Source organism: Schistocerca gregaria, chromosome 9 (genome assembly GCF_023897955.1).
Source record: "Schistocerca gregaria isolate iqSchGreg1 chromosome 9, iqSchGreg1.2, whole genome shotgun sequence".
NCBI classification, from domain to species: domain Eukaryota; kingdom Metazoa; phylum Arthropoda; class Insecta; order Orthoptera; family Acrididae; genus Schistocerca; species Schistocerca gregaria.
The window spans coordinates 70,580,477-70,600,439 of NC_064928.1; the positions used below are offsets into that span (position 1 = coordinate 70,580,477).

At 38.6% G+C, this 19,963-nt stretch overlaps 1 protein-coding gene across 22 annotated transcripts in view; it reads left to right on the plus strand.

Moving 5' to 3' along the window:
• The window catches only part of LOC126291418 (zinc finger protein 501-like), a 235,455-nt gene that overhangs the window by 82,767 nt on the left and 132,725 nt on the right, over positions 1-19,963 (plus strand). For all 22 annotated transcript variants that reach the window (XM_049984923.1, XM_049984927.1, XM_049984918.1 and 19 more), the window contains one exon: positions 12,023-12,085. In XM_049984923.1, coding sequence (XP_049840880.1) covers positions 12,023-12,085 — 63 coding nt within the window. The remainder of the gene's footprint in view (positions 1-12,022; positions 12,086-19,963) is intronic.

The window sequence follows — 19,963 nt, forward strand, 5'->3', positions numbered from 1 at the left end:
TCCCTTTTTAAATTTTCTAACCTACCTGCCCGATTAAGGGATCTGACATTCCACGCTCCGATCCGTAGAATGCCAGTTTTCTTTCTCCTGATAACGACATCCTCTTGAGTAGTCCCCGCCCGGAGACCCGAATGGGGGACTATTTTACCTCCGGAATATTTTACCCAAGAGGACGCCATCATCATTTAATCATACAGTAAAGCTGCATGTCCTCGGGAAAAATTACGGCCGTAGTTTACCCTTGATATCAGGCGTTCGCAGTACCAGCACAGCAAGGCCGTTTTGGTTATTGTTACAAGGCCAGATCAGTCAATCATCCAGACTGTTGCCCCTGCAACTACTGAAAAGGCTGCTGCCCCTCTTCAGGAACCACACATTTGTCTGGCCTCTCAACAGATACCACTCCGTTGTGGTTGAACCTACGGTACGGCTATCTGTTTCGCTGAGTCACGCAAGCCTCTCCACCAACGGCAAGGTCCATGGTTCATGGGGGGGATATTCCTCATAATAATAATAATAATAATAATAATAATAATACATCAGCTACTTGCCTTACAACATAAACAACACGTTCCCACATACAAGTATGCACCACAAAATGTACTGTAGAATGATGAATACAAATTATACTGGAACAGAACCATTAACAGGTAAAACAACACCACATAACAAACCTGATATCATACTCACCAATAAAAAGAAGAAATTAACACAACCAATCGAAATATCCGTACCTAATACAACAAATATACAAAAGAAAACAGGAGCAAAAATTGAAAAATACATCCAACGGGCTGAGGAAGTCGAGGACATGTGGCATCAGGGTAAAGTTGACATTATGCCAATTATACTATCAACTACAGGAGTCATACCACACAATACCCACCAGTACATCAACGCAATACAGCTACGTCCAAACTTATATATACAACTACAGAAATCTGTAATTATTGATACATGTTCAATTACCCGGAAGTTCCTAACTGCTATTTAACATATACCGTACAGTTAAAAGGAAGTCACACTTGACCAAGATCCGTGTCACTTTCCATTTTTGACCAGGCATAACGTCTGAGACAAGAAAGAATAATAATAATAATAATAATAATAATAATAATAATAATAAAGTTCCTATCATAAATAACACTATGAGTGGTTCAGAGGTGACCTCTACAGTATGTTCCAATTAAATTGTCTTTTGCCCTGATTTCTAATCATCAAAGCTCATTGCTCGCCACAAAAGATAAAAAATAAACTCCCTACTTGCCACCCAGTTTTTTCAACATTACGGGTGGCACACAGTTACTTTTGTGAAATCCACACAATCCAGGATGCTGTATAGACCTCACACATTCATTCCTATTTGTACTGACGACATGCATTTAGTAGCAGCCTGGCTGTGATGTCATCCAACGCACCACGAAAGCCGGTGCTTGACTGACACAGGCAGGGTGGTAGCTCAGTGCAAAGTGTGTCCCTTACTTCCTCTCCGGCCGTATTTATATATGGGTGCAGCGGACAACCTAACGGAACATCTTCTGTCCACCACTTTATGCCCAGGTAGTAGCATATACACTCCTGGAAATGGAAAAAAGAACACATTGACAGCGGTGTGTCAGACCCACCATACTTGCTCCGCACACTGCGAGAGGGCTGTACAAGCAATGATCACACGCACGGCACAGCGGACACACCAGGAACCGCGGTGTTGGCCGTCGAATGGCGCTAGCTGCGCAGCATTTGTGCACCACCGCCGTCAGTGTCAGCCAGTTTGCCGTGGCATACGGAGCTCCATCGCAGTCTTTAACACTGGTAGCATGCCGCGACAGCGTGGACGTGAACCGTATGTGCAGTTGACGGACTTTGAGCTGGGCTACGGTCCCGCACACCGTTAGGCCATCTTCCGCTCACGCCCCAACATCGTGCAGCCCGCCTCCAGTGGTTTCGCGACAGGCGTGAATGGAGGGACGAATGGAGACGTGTCGTCTCCAGCGATGAGAGTCGCTTCTGCCTTGGTGCCAATGATGGTCGTATGAGTGTTTGGCGCCGTGCAGGTGAGCGCCACAATCAGGACTGCGTACGACCGAGGCACACAGGGCCAACACCCGGCATCATGGTGTGGGGAGCGATCTCCTACACTGGCCGTACACCTCTGGTGATCGTCGAGGGGACACTGAATAGTGCACGGTACATCCAAATCGTCATCGAACCCATCGTTCTACCATTCCTAGACCGGCAAGGGAACTTGCTGTTCCAACAGGACAATGCACGTCCGCATGTATCCCATGCCACCCAACGTGCTCTAGAAGGTGTAAGTCAACTACCCTGGCCAGCAAGATCTCCGGATCTGTCCCCCATTGAGCATGTTTGGGACTGGGTGAAGCGTCGTCTCACGCGGTCTGCATGTCCAGCACAAACGCTGGTCCAACTGAGGCGCCAGGTGGAAATGGCATGGCAAGTCGTTCCACAGGACTACATCCAGCATCTCTACGATCGTCTCCATGGGAGAATAGCAGCCTGCATTGCTGCGAAAGGTGGATATACACTGTACTAGTGCCGACATTATGCATGCTCTGTTGCCTGTGTCTATGTGCCTGTGGTTCTGTCAGTGTGATCATGTGATGTATCTGACCCCAGGAATGTGTCAATAAAGTTTCCCCTTCCTGGGACAATGAATTCACGGTGTTCTTTTTTCAATTTCCAGGAGTGTAGATGACCGCTTTCTTGGACATATATTATTTAATTATTTTGTCATGAACCAATTTACAATATTTGTAATTTTTGTATGATTAAAGTTAGTTGGCTTTAGTTATTAAAAAAAGTTTCAGTGCAACTCCATTTAAACTGTGCCAGCTAGAATTTTTAGTATGGAACCGACAGTAGAATATGACCTCTGAACTAAAACTTCAAGAGACCAGTCTTGAAACTTGTTACAGCTTTATTATGTAATGGATGTAATCAAGTGCTATAACCTGAACTTTGTATCATTAATGTAAATGATGTCACTGCCAGACACCACACTTGCTAGGTGGTAACCTTTAAATCGGCCACGGTCCGGTAGTATACGTCGGACCCGTGTGTCGCCACTATCAGTGATTGCAGACCGAGCGCCGCCACACGGTAGGTCTAGAGAGACTTCCTAGCACTCGCCCAGTTGTACAGCCAACTTTGCTAGCGATGATTCACTGACAAAATACGCTCTCATTTGGTGAGACAATAGTTAGCATAGCCTTCAGCTACATCATTTGCTAAGATCTAGCAAGGCACCATTATCAGTTACTATTGATACTGTGAATCATGTAATGTCAAGAGCGACGTTCACCATTAATGGATTAAAGTTAAGTATTCCACCAGGTACGTCCATTTTTCTGAAGTCTAATTTCCTTGTCCTGTTCCAGACCTCACGCCAGCCTGCATGAGCTAAAATGTGTGCCTTTCAGCCTCCTCTAGTAACACGGTGTTGGCTCTCCTGCCAACCACAACAAATGATACTTAATCTATTACAAATAATCTATTCCAAATTTAGTTTTTAGTAAATTACTTGAAAACTGTTAAAGCTAGATTAATGGGGTCACATAGTTAATGTTTTTATAACAAATTGATGCTTCATACAAATTTTCATCTTTCTGGGTCTAATATTTAGTGCCTTCATTTTTCTGTAAAAGTGCCAATTTTGACCAAAATATTGCTTCGATCAAATTGAGACTTGTAACAGTTAATTGTACTGAACAATTTTTAGCTTTATGGCTTTTAGTGCTACTTACGTTTTTTTCTTAAAACAGTGTATTTGCAAAACATTCATCTGATCATTCTGAGACTTAACAATTTTGATATTAATATACTGAAGCATACATTGACAAAATTTGGAGAAGTTCCTTTAATTTTTAATTTTGTTCTTTGATTATGGTGCAATACTTTCATGCTACGCACAGGCATGATGTGGCGCTAGTCGCAGTGAACTGGGATAAGTTCCGACACACTTGATCACCTCTGTAACTCTCAAATGTGCAGCATTAGTTTCGCCTAAGTGTCATCATTATAATTTCCAAAAAACTATGTATCTTTATCAAGCAAGCCAAACAGTTGCGTTTATCACAGGCTAAACATTTGCAACGCAATGTGAACTGTAGGACTTGCGTCACTCGAGGAGCTTGTGGGGATGTGAATCAAAAGAAATAACGTGACGAAGATACTGGCAGAAGTGTAGAAGTGGGTTTGTATCGGGAGCTGTGCCCAGATATCTCAGTCAGTTAGGGCACCATCTGCAAAAGATAAGGGTCTGGGTGAAGCCCGGTTTTTGAAGAATTGCACATAGCACCACACAGTGAAAAATTGATTGTGTGTCAAGATCTTTGATACTGATTAATGTTAACTGTTCAGCAGTATTTCTTTGAACTAAGAAATGGGTACATTTTTATTTCCAAGACCGTTTATCTATTTATTTATTTCATTTATTTATGTAGCACATGGGAATACAAACTTAACTGAAACTGGCATAATTTTACAAAATAAATAGAATTAAGCAACTGAATCTACAAATTAATATCTAAAGTTTCAATCCGTTCAGGGGTTGCCTCTATAATTTCAAAGAAATCTTCTAGATTTCCACGGTAAGCTCATCTGCTACAGCTTGTTAGAAGATGTTTGATAGTCATGTTAAATGCCATAGTCACATTCAAAAGACAAAGACTTTCCACATTGGCAGAGGCTTTCTGCACAAATGCTGTGGTCTGTCCAAATTCATTTAATTGTTTTTCAAGCACATCATGATAATTCAAAGCCAGCTGGTCCTGTGTCAGATCTTATAAATATCTACAGCATTTAGTAAGGTATTTCTGATTACTTTGTGATACCATTTTTCTCTCTGTAACAGGAAAGTAGTGCAACTCTGATCTACTAAGTCAACGAACAGATTGCATTTGTTAGTGTGAGAGCATAAAGAAAGCTGACAGTCTGCTTGCTAACTGCCCGTCCAGCCAAGCACTGTTGTATGTACCAGCAGGTGCACACACCAAATGCTGATTAACCTGCCAGCCGAGGTAAAATGGTAACAGAATGAACAGAATCTCACAAGCACACTGGATGCCCTGCAGTCCTTGTCAAATGATTTTAAAGGAAATATTTGGGAAAAAACGTATTCTTTTCACTCTTACAGCCTAATTTGCCAGCTTCGTAGTGAACTGGCTAGCTTTTCATTAGTGGTCTAATCTAAGGTGTTATTTCAAAATTAAGTAACCTACCCATAAAATTTCAACAGTTTGTAATAAAAGTAGGAGCCACCGTGAGTTTATGTTAGATGTATGTTAGGACACATATTCCTGCGTATGAAATGTAGCTAATGTATTGAGTTTTTCTTTAGTCATCTTGTGAATGTTGCAGTTCTTCTTATTTCTGTGCTTGCCAAGAAAATTGGAGAGGGATTCTGCCTTATGAAAGGCATCTTTGTAGTTTTGTTTTCACCCAGACACGTTTCAGCACTTTGCGGTTTGTTTATTTTTCTTCAGCAAAGTTGTTACATGCTAACCTTTAAAGAAACTTTTGGTACAAAATATTTACATTTGTAAAATAAGTTTCTAGTTTATAGTACATTTGGAAATAAAGTGGATGTATGCATTTGTTTACATACATCACATGTAGCTGTTGGATATATGTGATAGTAAAAAAATGTGCAAGTCCCTTTTATTTCCAAATGTGCTACAAAACTAGAAACTTTAGCCCTAAATGAAGAACGTAGAGTGCCTCAACTCAGTGACACATGTCTCAGTTTTGCACTCCACGCAAATCAATGTAAAAACATTTGACAAAACTCACTTATTTTACAAATGTAAATATTTTGTACCAAAAGTTTCCCTAAAAATTAAAGTGTAACAGTTTTACATAAGGAAAATAAACAAACCCTCTGAAGATAAGCACTAAAGATGTTGAAACGTGTGGCTGAAAACAAAATTATGAAGGTGTCTTGCACAAGGTGGAATTCCTCTCCAATTTTTCTTTAGACTCTCCATTCTAGAGAAAATGGATTGTGAGTAGTGCACTCCATTCCATATGCGCATAAATGATACAGTGAGAGTGCACTATCCATAAAATGCTTTGTACCTCATAAATGGTTCAAGATGAAACAATTTTGTTGACAAATGATGGCACTTGGTATATGATCAGCATGCAGAATTTTATCTGTCATGATAAACAAGTAACTACAGGTTTCTTAAAAATAATAATATATTTGTTAAAGACCGTTGATAGTTTTTGACATGCACATTAGTGTGGGTTTGCAAAACATAATTGAAGAAATGACACATTTATTTTTATACTCAAAATTAACTTTTCCATAAGTTATTGACTTATTTTGTCCCCATTTGCATATTCAGTAATACACTTCCAGGATTCCATCACATTGCAACAGAGTTTGAGGTGAAGTTGTGTATACATGGCTGTTTTTTGGCAAAAGAAACAAAATCTCACATATAACCAAGACAAAGCAGGTGTTACTCAAAACTCACCATGAATGTCCCTACGCCGAAGAAGAAAAAAGTGGTTTAGAAGTCTGGGAAAAATAGATAGCTGATTTGGCTGCAATTTCAGTGGAGTATCCCAGTGGATTCTTAGTAATGAACAGCTGGGATGCAAACTTTACCAAAGGATTTTCTAAATACACTACAATGCCAGAATGAGATTTTCACTCTGCAGCGGAGTGTGCGCTGATATGAAACTTCCTAGCAGATTAAAACTGTGTGCCCGACCGAGACTCGAACTCGGGACCTTTGCCTTTCGCGGGAAAGTGCTCTACCATCTGAGCTACCGAAGCACGACTCACGCCCGGTACTTACAGCTTTATTTCTGCCAGAAGGTAGGAGATGAGATACTGGCAGAAGTAAAGGTGTGAGTGCCGGGCGTTAGTCGTGCTTCAGTAGCTCAGATGGTAGAGCACTTGCCCGCGAAAGGCAAAGGTCCCAAGTTCAAGTCTCGGTCGGGCACACAGTTTTAATCTGCCAGGAAGTTTCTTTTACACCACAATGATCTGAAAAGTGTGAAAGCAATTTAGGTCAAATCCTATACCTGTACAGAGTAAAGGACTGAAATTTTTACTTCAAATATCCTTTGGTTGATCAAAGACATTGATGAATCTGCAAGTTGTCAGTCATTACAACTTCAGAGTTATGAAATAGCCATTTTTTGATAAGTTCTACTACTTGTATTCTGGAGTCAAAAAGGAGCGAAACTTTGTTTGAAGAAACACAGCTGTATCCTTTTATGAGCTGCTTACAACTACTCATCAAGATGAGAGTAGATTATATCTTTAAAATTTCAAAAAGTATTGGAATGAAAAAGTTCAGGTATTTTACCTGAATGGGGTTAGGAACAAGAAGCTGGTGTACTAAATTCTGTGAATTGTTTTCTTATTTCTCTGATCATACAAAAATAAAATCCTTTGGTAACCTTTAATCTCAGTCAGATTAAACAGTGGAAACTCCAAGTAGGAATGTAAACATTGTAGGAAAAGAGAGATTGCTACTTACATTACAGAAAATACTTTAAGTTGCAGACAGGCACAATTAAAAGACATTTACAGAAAGCTTTCGCCCACAGCCTTCATCAGCAAAAGAAAAACACACACCACTCATACACACAAGCAAGCACATCTCATGCACACGACTACCAACTCCAGCATCATGGGCATCTCCCATGATACTGGAGTTGGCAGTCATGTGTGCATGAGGTGTGCTTGCTTGTGTGTATGAGTGAGTTGTGTTTTTCTTTTGCTGATGAAGGCTGTGACCGAAAGCTTTATGTAGGTGTCTTTTAATTGTGCCTGTATGCAACTTAACATGCCATCTTTGTGGTAAGTTTCAATCTCTTGTCCTTTCATCTTTTTTAATTTTTAGTTTTTTAAAAAATAAATACACTGGGATACAAGATTATGCTGAAATTGCAATGTAAGTGGCAATTTATTTTTTCCAGATTTATTCCCATTCTTTCTTCAGAGAACTGTCATGAGTGTCAGCTTTTAAGTAACATGCACGCTTCTCTTGTTGCAGTGTTAAAATTTACTTATTTTGCCAAAATACAGCAGCATTTACAAAGCTTTACCTCCATAACATGGTAATACAGATGCAGTTGCAAGGGAATCCTGAAGCAGTGTATCATTTAACAAGCAACTGAGGGCCAAACATGTCAGTAACTTATGAAAAAGTCCATTCTTCACATAAACATAAGTGTGCAATTTTTTTCACTTATAGTCTCACAAACCTATACCAATTCTCATTTCACAAGCTGTTGATGGCTCTTAAAAAAATGATATTGTTCTATAGAAAAAAAAAGTGTAGTTACTTGTATATTGTGGTAGATAAGAAAGTTTAGCATATTAACTATTTGACAAAATACTACTCTCTTTACATGCCACCATTTGACAAAGACTTGTTTTAATGTCTTGAACCATTTCTGAGGCATGATGGGTGTTGTGAATAGTTCGCCCTCATTGTATTGTTTGATGATGTGGCCAGAAATTAGTGTGTATGAGATAAAGTCACTTTCCTCAAGATTTAAGGTATAAACCTCTTCTCAAGTTTAAACAAAATTTCATTATGTGAACTACATTGCATACATGGCCATGTATGGTATATCTTGCACCAAATGTAAACTCTTATTGCCCACTACTTTTCATTCACGCTATTCAGTTGTAATTTCATGGGCTACTTAATTTCAAAATATCACAGTAACTATGACCACTAATGAAAAGAAAGGCAGTTCACTAGGAAGCTGAAGAATAAGACTAGAAATCATGAAAGAATAATGTTATTTACCAAATAGTCTCTTTAGCAATATTATGAAAAGAATAGCTGCTACTCGCCATATAACAGAGATGTTGAGTCAGAGATAGGCACAACAAAAAGACAGTCAGAAAGTGAGCTTTTGTCCAACAAGACCTTTGGACCTCTCTCAAAAACACGAGAGAGAGAGAGAGAGAGAGAGAGAGAGAGAGAGAGAGAGAGAGAGAGAGAGAGACTAACTGACTGTGTGTATGGGGGGGGGGGGGGGGGGGGAGGGGGGGCAGGAAGTGCACATTCACCCATTGCAGCCTGTGCTGACACTCTGCTGCATGTGTGCTGTGCCATTGGGTAACAGTATTGGGTAACATGTGGATATTTGTCATGTTGCTTCACATTGGGATGAAACATGGGTCTTTATGTGGCCTAATTCATTGGAAGATAACGTTGGTAAACACCCGTGAGACTGATATATGTCTACAATTTCAACACAAAGTTTGATCAGGATTCTTTGCCAGAAAAAAGTAGAGCATGAATTTTTGTGCAAGATACAGCATTTGGAATACACTAACAGGAAAGACATGTTGCCTCTAAAGGAATTTTTTTTAGGCCAAATGTAGCACTTGTTTATCATTGTTGGTGTGCACATTTCAGGCTGTGAGATGGATTACAGTTTACAGCTGTTAAGGCAGATAGGAAGAGGTGTGCATACAGATTGCAAGAGGGGGAGAAGGGGAACAAGCCACTGAACATACACTTTCCTTATGTCTCTCTTCACTCTTACTTTCTTTCTATCCCAATTTCTTAACGTGAATGAGTTCCTCGTCTCCCACTCTGTCATCATCTAGAACATCTCATTTCTTATATGCTCCAACACACCTAGTGATGTTTTGTAGTTTAGTCTTCTTTTGGGGTGACCAGATTTTAGATTCCTGTCTGAAATACTGATTTGCATTATCCATGGTTCCATTAGTCACTTCAGGTGTGTGTTTGGAACTTTTCTGTGAGTGTGTTATGACCACCCTAATTCCCTTCCCCCTTCTACTTGTCCCTGTCCTCTATCAGCTACCTTCAAACTCTGTGTGGCTTTCCTAAATCACATTAGGCAATCCCTACCACAGCAATAAGAAATCAGCTTCAGATGCTCACAAAGCCGTGTTACTCTTAGTCACAATGTATTTTGATTGGCACTTGAGTGATCTTCCAATGCCATCTACATCACTTAAATGTGCAATTGGTACTTAGTATGGCATAAAGCACTGTGGTGATGTATGCATCATTACAATTTACACCTTGGTGTGGAAACATCACTGAAGGCATCTAATGAGATATACTTTTTGTTGAATAGATCCATTGTGTGAGGACCCTCAAGAATGTAGAACCTTTTCCGACAGCTCCCACCAAAATGCCCATGTCACAGTAATCCTCTTCTTCTATTCCACCGTATTAGGTCCTTTATTAGATGATAGTTCAAAATCTCTATTTTGCTTCATTACGATTATGAAATGGTTTTATTGCGGAGTGGATAGGGATGCAGAGAATTTATGTTTCTTACACAAACACAAAAAATGAAGTGACATGATGTTGGGATATTGCTTTTCTGCCACAACTTACAATAAACTGTTTCGCACTGAAACATTGACTCACCCAAATTTTCTGTCACAACTAATTTATCTAACACTGAACATCCTGTACGACCTATAATCATCTGTACAATGTGGCACAACACACATAAATATACGCACATTTTAATTGACTGTAAACACTCTAATTATGACTCAATCTTAAGACTGATGTCTCACTACCACCTCTACTAATTCACAAGAACAGCTGTGACAGACTACTAACGTTGTTGCAAGCAGAGATTATCTTATATCAGTTGACACAGTTTAACCAGTTGTGCTGTGCAATTACTATACATCACAATACTTGTAGCCAGAAGAAAGAATTAACTCAATTAAAATTTTTCCAAGAACAAGAAACCCAATATTTGTGATGTTTGAGTGTATAGGATGCTAACAATCTCACAGATTTTGTTTGGTACAGCTTTGTACTCAACAGTAAGGGGAGGTGGCCTACAGAGCAGGGTGGCAAGTGTCATCATAGGGCAGCTGGACAGGAGCAGAAATGATTAGCAAGCAACATGGTAAAAAGAACGTTTACTTAACTTTTATTTCTCCAAGCATATGAAGACTCATTACAAATAATGCAGGTAGAAGCAGAGTCCAATTGTTACAGCAACAACAACAACAACGTTGAGGCTTTCTGAACTAAACGCAGATGATGGTATTGTAACGAAGAGGCTCTAAGTGCAAGTGGGCGAGAGACTTCCTCCAGCTGCCCCGTATCGTGGCGGCCGATGGCGTGCATAGCCCAGAGCAGCTGGAGGCATGGCTCAATAGACGTGCACCACTGGGTCTGCCAGATCCCGCGTGACTGTTATCAGTGTCTGACAGAAACGTGCAATTCTGGTGCCAACTGTGGAATGCTAGGAATGCTAGTAGGGTGGGTTTAATTCGTGATATCAGATGTTAAAAAAAGAAAAGAGGGAGGGGTGAGAGAGAGAGAGAGAGAGAGAGAGAGAGAGAGAGAGGATAATGCTTAAGTTTTTAAGTGAAATGTTCCCCATAGATGTGGAAAATGAAAAATGTGAACTAAATAAAGACCTAGGGCACAACAGAGTTGCTGATGAGATTGGGAATGCATTGCAGATGGAACCAGACTCTTCATGCCCACTAGGCATACACTGTATAGCAGTGGGACCCAAAAATGGGGATGTAAAAGCAACAACAGTGAGTTAAAGAAGTTTCAGTACAATACAATACACATGAGTGAGCATACATCATCATCCTTTTTTCGGCACACTGAACTAAAAGAAGGGGTCAGTTGAGAGAATACAGCCTAGGGTGTCAAGAAAAAGTTTATTTGGTAATGAAGCAAAGTATGGATGTTAAAAAATTGTATAGGAAGACCAAGACTAGGCTAGAGTTAGTAGGTTTAATTGGATGTAGGTTGTAGTAGGTACACTCCTGCAAAGAGGCTTTCACTGGGTAGGCTGGTATGATGAACTTCATCAGACCAGTCTTTGGACTAGAGACTTTAACAAGTAGCACATCATGAGTATTTGCAGTTTCTGCTGTGGAAAGCATAAATTCATTTGTGTGCTGTGGAGATGTAAACAGATAATTGATTTAATTTCTTATGCTTCCTTTGTTCTACTTCTCAGTTAATGTGTAACTGCTGTTCTTTCTGTACAGGAGGTTGTGTCGGAGGAAGAAACCATTTCTCCACCTGACGCATCACACATAAAAAAAGAACCTGTAAGTAATACAAGCATACAATAATTGCATACATTTTTGTAGAAGTGATACTTTTGTTGCTCAGTTGTATCATCAAGCAACAAATTCACAAATTGTGTCATAGAAGGAATAGGTGTTTAAAATGACTCGTACTAATATGGGAAGAAAGAAATGCTACTTCCAGTCAATTGTGACACTCGCTATAAAATAAATGACTCAACAAGAAATAAACTGAGTGTTGGATGAGCACTCAAATCCAAATTTTTTTTCGTCATTTAGTGCCCCTATTAGCAGAGTCTCCCAACTCACATCTGCAGTTTGTCAGTGGCTTTCTCAATTTCTTCCTTATGCTTCCATTCATTAACACCTCTAATTCCCTTTTGCTGCTGTTCTTCTATGTATTATAGTAGGCAGCTAATAAGTTTTACATTTGTCTGTTCAATTGATACTGTTATGATTAAGCTTTCTCAAAATAAATTATCAGTTCTCATAGTCCCTTGAGATACTGTTGATTTTAAAAACTATCTATAGTTCTTGTTGATTTTAATAACTCTGATGATACCTCCTTCACTGTTGACAGATTCTTTGAGCTGAATTCATTTACTGCCGATAACTTTCTTCACACTTCCTACTTTTCTCCTGTCGCACTGTTGTACAGCCCTTCTCCTGGCAAATATCAGCCTTCTCTTCTGCTTGTAACATAGGCTACAGCTTTGCACTTACCGAGATAATGCCTTTACTTTTTACTTCTCTAAAATTGTGTTTATTCTCACAGAGCTTTATTTATTTTAAGTAATTCTTTACATATTTAACTTGTTCTGATTTTGCTACTTTGCTGTTAAATTTTTAAGCATCTTATATCTTATACTTCTGGGATTCCATTGTGTTCTCATCTCTCCCCCTGCCCCCCCCCCCCCCCCCCCTTCATCCTTTTTGCATTTAGTGGGCTGGAATATTTTCCAAACCTCTTTCTCTTCTCTTCTGGCTATAACTCTGGTCATTGCCCTGGAATTTATTACTTCTTTGAGTACTTCCTTGTATGTTTCATTGTAACAATGCTTTTGTCTTGGCCACAGTTTTTTATTGACTATGTTACACCTAATGTGTTTCAATGTTACACCATTTTCAAAGGATCTACAATAAAATGGGTGTACACGAGAAAAATGCGATCACACCATATAATATTAAATACACCGTGACAAGCAAATGAAAATTAACAGTTACCAAATATGTGACACACTTCATCTTATGGACTGACAAATATTAAAACTGAATCTATCCAACATATATTGATACACACTACCTCATCAGTCTTAATGTTGTGAGATGTAAGTGCAAACTGATTAGAATGTACTCACGAAAGCCTCAAGGAAAGAAGTTACCCAGATGACTTTTAACACATGGCGGGTACTATATATTGCATTTTGCTATTATGAAAGTAATTTACATTTTGTGATCGCCATAGAATTTTTGGATAACTAATGTTTGACTATCAAATTTATAATAATATAAATAAAATATTGCTTAAAGCTCTATTAGTTAATACAGTGTTTAAAAAGTTTAGAAAATTACTGATTGTATGTAATATAAGTACAGAACAGAGATAGTAAGAAACAATACACATGATCAATTGATTGCATATCCTGCAAATAACAAAATAATAAAATAACCTCCACACAATCCCATTAAATAACAGACACTTTGAATACATGAGTAGTATAGTTTTCAGGAAATGTACAGAGAGCATCACATAATCACTTTGTTTACATAATAGCATTGGAAGAATTAAAAATAAATGTGATCATTGCTCATTCTTCTGCCTTTAGGGGCTTTCTCATCCCAAGGGCAATAGAGTGACCTGAACTTCCACCCTCTTTGACAAGGCCGTTGGTAGACTGAGGCTGATTTCTTAGGCTGGAAACTTTCGGCCACCAATTCTGATGACTTTTATTCAAAAGTTAAATGGTAGTGGGGTTGGAACCCAGGACCAAGGACGTATTTGTAAAATGACTTTTTTTTTAAAAGAATTTGTGAATATTTATATATGTGTTTGGAGAGAAAAAGATTGATTTTTGATTGAGATTTTTTTGAAGTCATTACTGGTGCCTGAATTTTAATTGCTGCCTCCTTGAATGATCAGCTTCTGCACCAGTTGTTGATGTATTGCAATTTGGAGGAAGTTATTGTTCTTTAAGGTTTAAAATATGACTCTGTTAGTTACTTGGCCGTATTGCGGATAGCTTTGAGCCCAAGTTTTTGTAGCTTTTCATACCTAAGGGACCACTGTTGTAAGTAAGTAAGATCAAACAGCAATCTGCTTTTTGTGAGAAAAGGAGATTGCTTGGCACACAAAGTTCCTTCAAATTACACGTCCTGTTACATCAAAATTGGTCAGTGGAGTTTAGCACGATCCTATTGTACAAGAACATAATCCAATTACTGTAATTAAGAAATTATGAGAGGTTGTTACTTATGGAATGAAAACTATAGAGAATGCATTTCTTTTCCTTTTTTTTAGTGAACTTCGTACACTTACAATTCTGTCGATTCATAGACGGCAGCAACAGTGAAGTTCACCTCCTTTTCCAAAAACAAGATATTTATATTCTTCACTTCCAAAAAATTTGTACACATGAATATTTGGCAGCTCTTACACATACTTCACTCGGTTTTATCACTAGAATATCAATTTTCATTAAATGTAACAATACGTTCTGAGCGACAGCTTAGCAACACGTCCTCTTTCGACAAGATACAGATTAACAGTCTTAATAAAATCAATTGTCTTCTTTTTAGAGTCCATACTCAAAGATTCTCTAATGCTATCATTGCGGGGGTTGCGCGCTAAAGAGTTTCTTGCTGTCGAGCTGCGCTTCACTTCACTTCACTTCAAGTGCCTTTTAATCACGTTTACATTTTCGGTATTTAGATACATTACTGAGCTTCTCAGAATAAAATCAGGCACAAATTAGTTAAAGAAAAAAAATGCAGTGAGGCACACATAACATTACAAATGTACAGAGAGCATAACATAATCATTTTGTTTACATAACAATAGCATTGGAAGAATTAAAAATAAATGTGATCATTGCTCATTCTTCTGCCTTTAGGAGCTTTCCCATCCCAAGGGCAATAGTGTGTCCTGAACTTCCACTCTCTTTGACAAGGCCGTTGGTAGACTGAGGCTGATTTCTTAGGCTGGAAGCCTTCAGCTACCAATTCTGATGACTTTTATTCAAAAGTTAAATGGTAGTTGGGTTGGAACCCTGGACCAAGGACGTATTGATTAGTAATCAAAAACACTACCTGTACACCACAGGTACTCCAGTTTTATATCTATTTAATTGTTCACTTCCATATCAGAGTAATCAGCATGTCTGACTGACATGCAATTGAGCCAGGGTCATTTTGTGGTACAGACCAGGATTTTTCATGGTGGAAGAAAGGGAAAAAGAGTCGAATAAGCCTAATATTGATTGAAGTCCCCCAAGAAAGCATACTGGGCACAGTTCTCTTCTTGATGGAAATATCTTTGATCTTAGCTACAAATAGGCTGGACCTTAACGACAATCTCGGTATAGAAACTGAGATTAGCAGTCACGATGTCATTGCAGCAGCTATGATTACGAAAGTTAATAAATCAACCAAGAAGGCTAGGAGATTGTTTCTTCTTGACAGAGCAGATAAACAGTTACTACTATCTCACTTAGACAGTGAATTGGCATCACTTAGTTCCATTATGATGGGCAAAGTGTAAGCAGATTGTAAATTGTGGTCGGGAGAGCTATGTACCTAGAAAGCGGAAAAGACCCACTATGGTTTAATAATGCAGTTTGGAGGATGGTGAGGAAGCAGTGGCTGTTGCACTTTTGGTTCTATAGGGAATGCACAAATGACAAGTGAAGGTTAGTAGAGATTCGGGTGTCTGTGAAAAGATTTATGCACGAAGCATACAACTGCCACCATCACACCTTAGTAAAAGATCTGGCAGAGAACCCGAGGTAATTCTGGTCTTATGTAAAATCACTAAGCAGGTCTAAGGCTCCCATTTGGTCCCTTGTTGACCAGTCTGGTGTGGCAGTTGAAGACAGCAAAATGAAAGCTGAAGTTTAAATTTTTTGTTTGAAAAATCGTTCACACAGGACAATCGTACAAACATACCATCATTTGACCATCGGGCAGACTCCAATAAGAAAGACATAGTAATAAGCATCCCTGGTATTGAGAAAGTACTGAAAGATCTGAAAGTAAGTAAACCACGGGGTCGGGATGGAATCCGTGTTTGATCTTACAAAGTCCCAAGATACTGAAAAAGATGCATGTGACTCCAGTATATAAGAAGGGTAAAAGAATATACCTGGAAAATTACAGATTAGTGTCCCAAATATCCGTTTCTAGCAGAATCTTTGAACATATTCGAAGTTCGAATATGGTGAACTTTCTTGCGACTGAGAAGTTTATGTCCACGAGTCAGTGTGGTTTTAGAAAGCATTGCTCATGTGAAACTCAGCTTACCCTTTTCTCACATGATGTACTGTGGAGAATGGATGAAGGGCAGCAGGCAGGTTCCATATTTCTAGATTTTCAGAAAGCATTTGACATTGTGCTGCATTGCAGGCTGATAGCAAAGGTACAAGCATAGGGAATAAGTGGCTCAAGACTTCTTAAATGACAGAACCCAGTATGTTGTCTTCAATGGCGAGTGTTTGTCAGAGTTGAGGGTATCAGCAGGAGTGCCCCAGTGAAGTGTGACAGAACCGCTGTTGTTCTCTGTATACATAAATGATTTGGCAGACAGGATAGGTTGGAATCTGTGGTTTTTTGCTGATAATGCCACAGTGTACAGTAAGGCGTAAAAGTTGAGTGACTGTAGGAAGATACAAGACGACTTAGACAAAATTTCCAGTTGGTGTGGTGAATGGCAGCTAGCCCTAAATGTGGAAAAATATAAGTTAATGCAGATAAGTATGATGATCAAACCTGTAATGTTCACATACAGTAGTACTAATGTCCTGCAAGATGCTGTTGTCATTTAAATATCTGGGGATAACATTGCAAAGTGATACGAGATGGAACAAGCATGTGAGAATTGTGGTAGGGAAGACAAATGGCCAAAATAGATTTATTGGGAGAATTTGGGTGAAGAGTGATTCGTCTGTAATGGAGACCATATGCAGGACACTGATACAACCTGTTCTTGAGTACTGCTCAAGTGTTTGGGATGTGCACCAGCTCAGACTGAAGGAAGACGACATCAAAACAATTCAGAGGTGGGCTGCTAGATGTTTTAATGAGAGGTTACTAGATTTGTTACTGATAGGTTTGAACAACACGTAAATGTTATGGAGATACTTCAGGAGCTCCAATGGGAATCCCTGGAGGGGAGAGGGAGAAAATTTAGAGCAGTACCAGTCTATCTGCGCCAACATACATTGTGCGTAAGGACCACAAAGACGAGATACGAGAAATTAGAGCTCATACGAAGGTGTATTGACAGCCGTTTTTCCCTCACTCTGTTTGCGAGTGGAACAGAGAAGGAAATGACTAGCAGTGGTACAGGGTACAATCCGCCACGCACCATACGGTGGCTTGCGGGTTATCTGTGTAGATGTAGATATTTTAAAAAGAGATTTAAAACAGTGAAAAAGTTAAAAAATGTGTAAACTTGTATGATGATAAGGTTATTGTGATGAAGGCAGCTTAGGGTAATGTAATTGTTTTAATACGTGATGCTGATTACATTAACAGTAGTAATGATTTTTTCTGAGAATAATGTTACCAACAAAATAAAATAAGAACTAGTACGTAGATTTAATGCAGATCTTAAGACAGAACTTGAGTCAGGTTATTTTCTATACCTGACAGAAAAATATGGAGAGAGATGTAACATTAATGAATGTAGTTATACTAACTTAAACGTCACATTTTATGCTACACAAAGTCTCGATCAATTCGTATGATAGCTAACAACCTCATTGCAGCTCCTAATAACTTAAACAATGACCTCAAGAAAAGACTTCTGGCTGTAGATACCCATGAAAAGTCATTTTCTGTGAGAAGCTCCTATCATTTTGTCGAACAAACAAAGAATGTGTTACTGCTGGAGTATGCATGTCTTCCCCGCTTTGATGTTGTGAATCTTTATACAAGTATGTGCGTTCCCAAAACGTTCAACATCATTGAGCGTAATTTGCTTATGTGCAGTAAGTTCAGTCAAGGTGAAATCATTAAAGAAATAGAAATGTTACAATTCACATTATCATTTAATTATTTAAAATTCAGTGGACAATATTTTCATCAACCACCTGGGCTGACAACAGGTAATAACATTGGCTTAAATTTTCACGAATTGTCTGGAAAACGGTTTTACTTGCAAATAATCTGAAATATGCACCAAGGTGATTATCTATAACAGATATGTCTATGACACCTTTCTATTAGTGAAAGGTATTTGTGATGTAGCTAATGATATAGCAGAAGGACTTGATTGCAATGCACCCATTGTAAAGCAAATGGTCAAATGTTCCTTCATTTTTTTTGGATCTGTCTGTTCAAAGAGAGGCACAGGGAATCTATCTTTTGGTATTTTTAGAAAATTGATGTGTATGATTTAATAACAGTGACAATTTTTGATTGATGCTACATTGATTAATAAAATTTTCTTTAAATCTGAAAAATGTAGAAAATGAATTGTACATTCTTGAACAGGTTGCCAAATCCAGTGGCTACAATAATAATGAGGTAAGATTCTTCGATAATAGACAAAAAATAAAGTTACTCAGCAGTGTAAAATAAGGAGACGTTAATGGTCACTGTGACATATAATGGGACCTTCATTAATGAAACAGTGAACTGATAAAAAACTGAATGCATGAGTTTATTTATGGACATGTGGTAAACTTGGGAGTAGATTGTGCCAGTCAGTTGAAAAGAGCATGAGTGGCTGAGCGGTTCTAGGCGCTACAGTCTGGAACTGCGCGACCGCTATGGTCACAGGTTCAAATCCTGCCTCAGGCATGGATGTCTGTGATGTCCTTAGGTTAGTGAGGTTTAAGTAGTTCTAAGTTTTAGGGGACTGATGACCAAAGTAGTTAAGTCTCATAGTGCTCAGAGCCATTTTTGATAAATAAGGTGTTGCAGGTGTGTATAGAATTGAGTGTAGGGATTGTGAAAGTTTTTAGACAGGAGAAAGTGATAGTTCTTTCAGGACAAGAGGAGGTACACAATAATCATTCTTTAGGTGCAGTTCATGAAAGCTAAAAAATATTACACAATGCACCAAAATAATCTTTCTTAAATGTGGTTGAGGAGTCTAAAATCTATAAGAGAAAAGATCCTTGAAATATGTTGAATGAGTAACCAGATTTTTCTAAAAATAGGTTTTTCAGTCTTTTTGGCTTTTTCTGATTAATTTGTAATAAACTTTCCATCTTTGTGTAGCCTTTCCTAATCTTAGCTCAGGTTTATCAAACTTAATGGTCATTTTTCACAGCAGTTGAAAAGTGACACTTTGTACTTGTACTAATTGCATTCGTTACGAGCTTCAGGTGGCGTTTTCTGGTCTCAAGGTTTCAAAACATAATTCTGTCTATTTCTCATTTTGACACATTATAGTCTTAAGAATATTTGGTCAGAAGGATTTAGTTGGGAAATTATTCTTAACACGTGAAAATCATGCTTCAGTGGAAACGCACATACACTCATTTCAAGCCGCTCTTTGCAGCTCCAATCTCTACCTCTTTTTCTGTAAAACTGGTATAACATTCCAGTTTGAAGAAAATATAAATATAGGAATGGTACAGGGTGTCCATAATTAAGTTCCATTTTCAAAATTCGGCAGAAAGAGAGCCACTGCTCAGAATGATGCCAGATGCGAACGGAATATTATTGACACAGTGG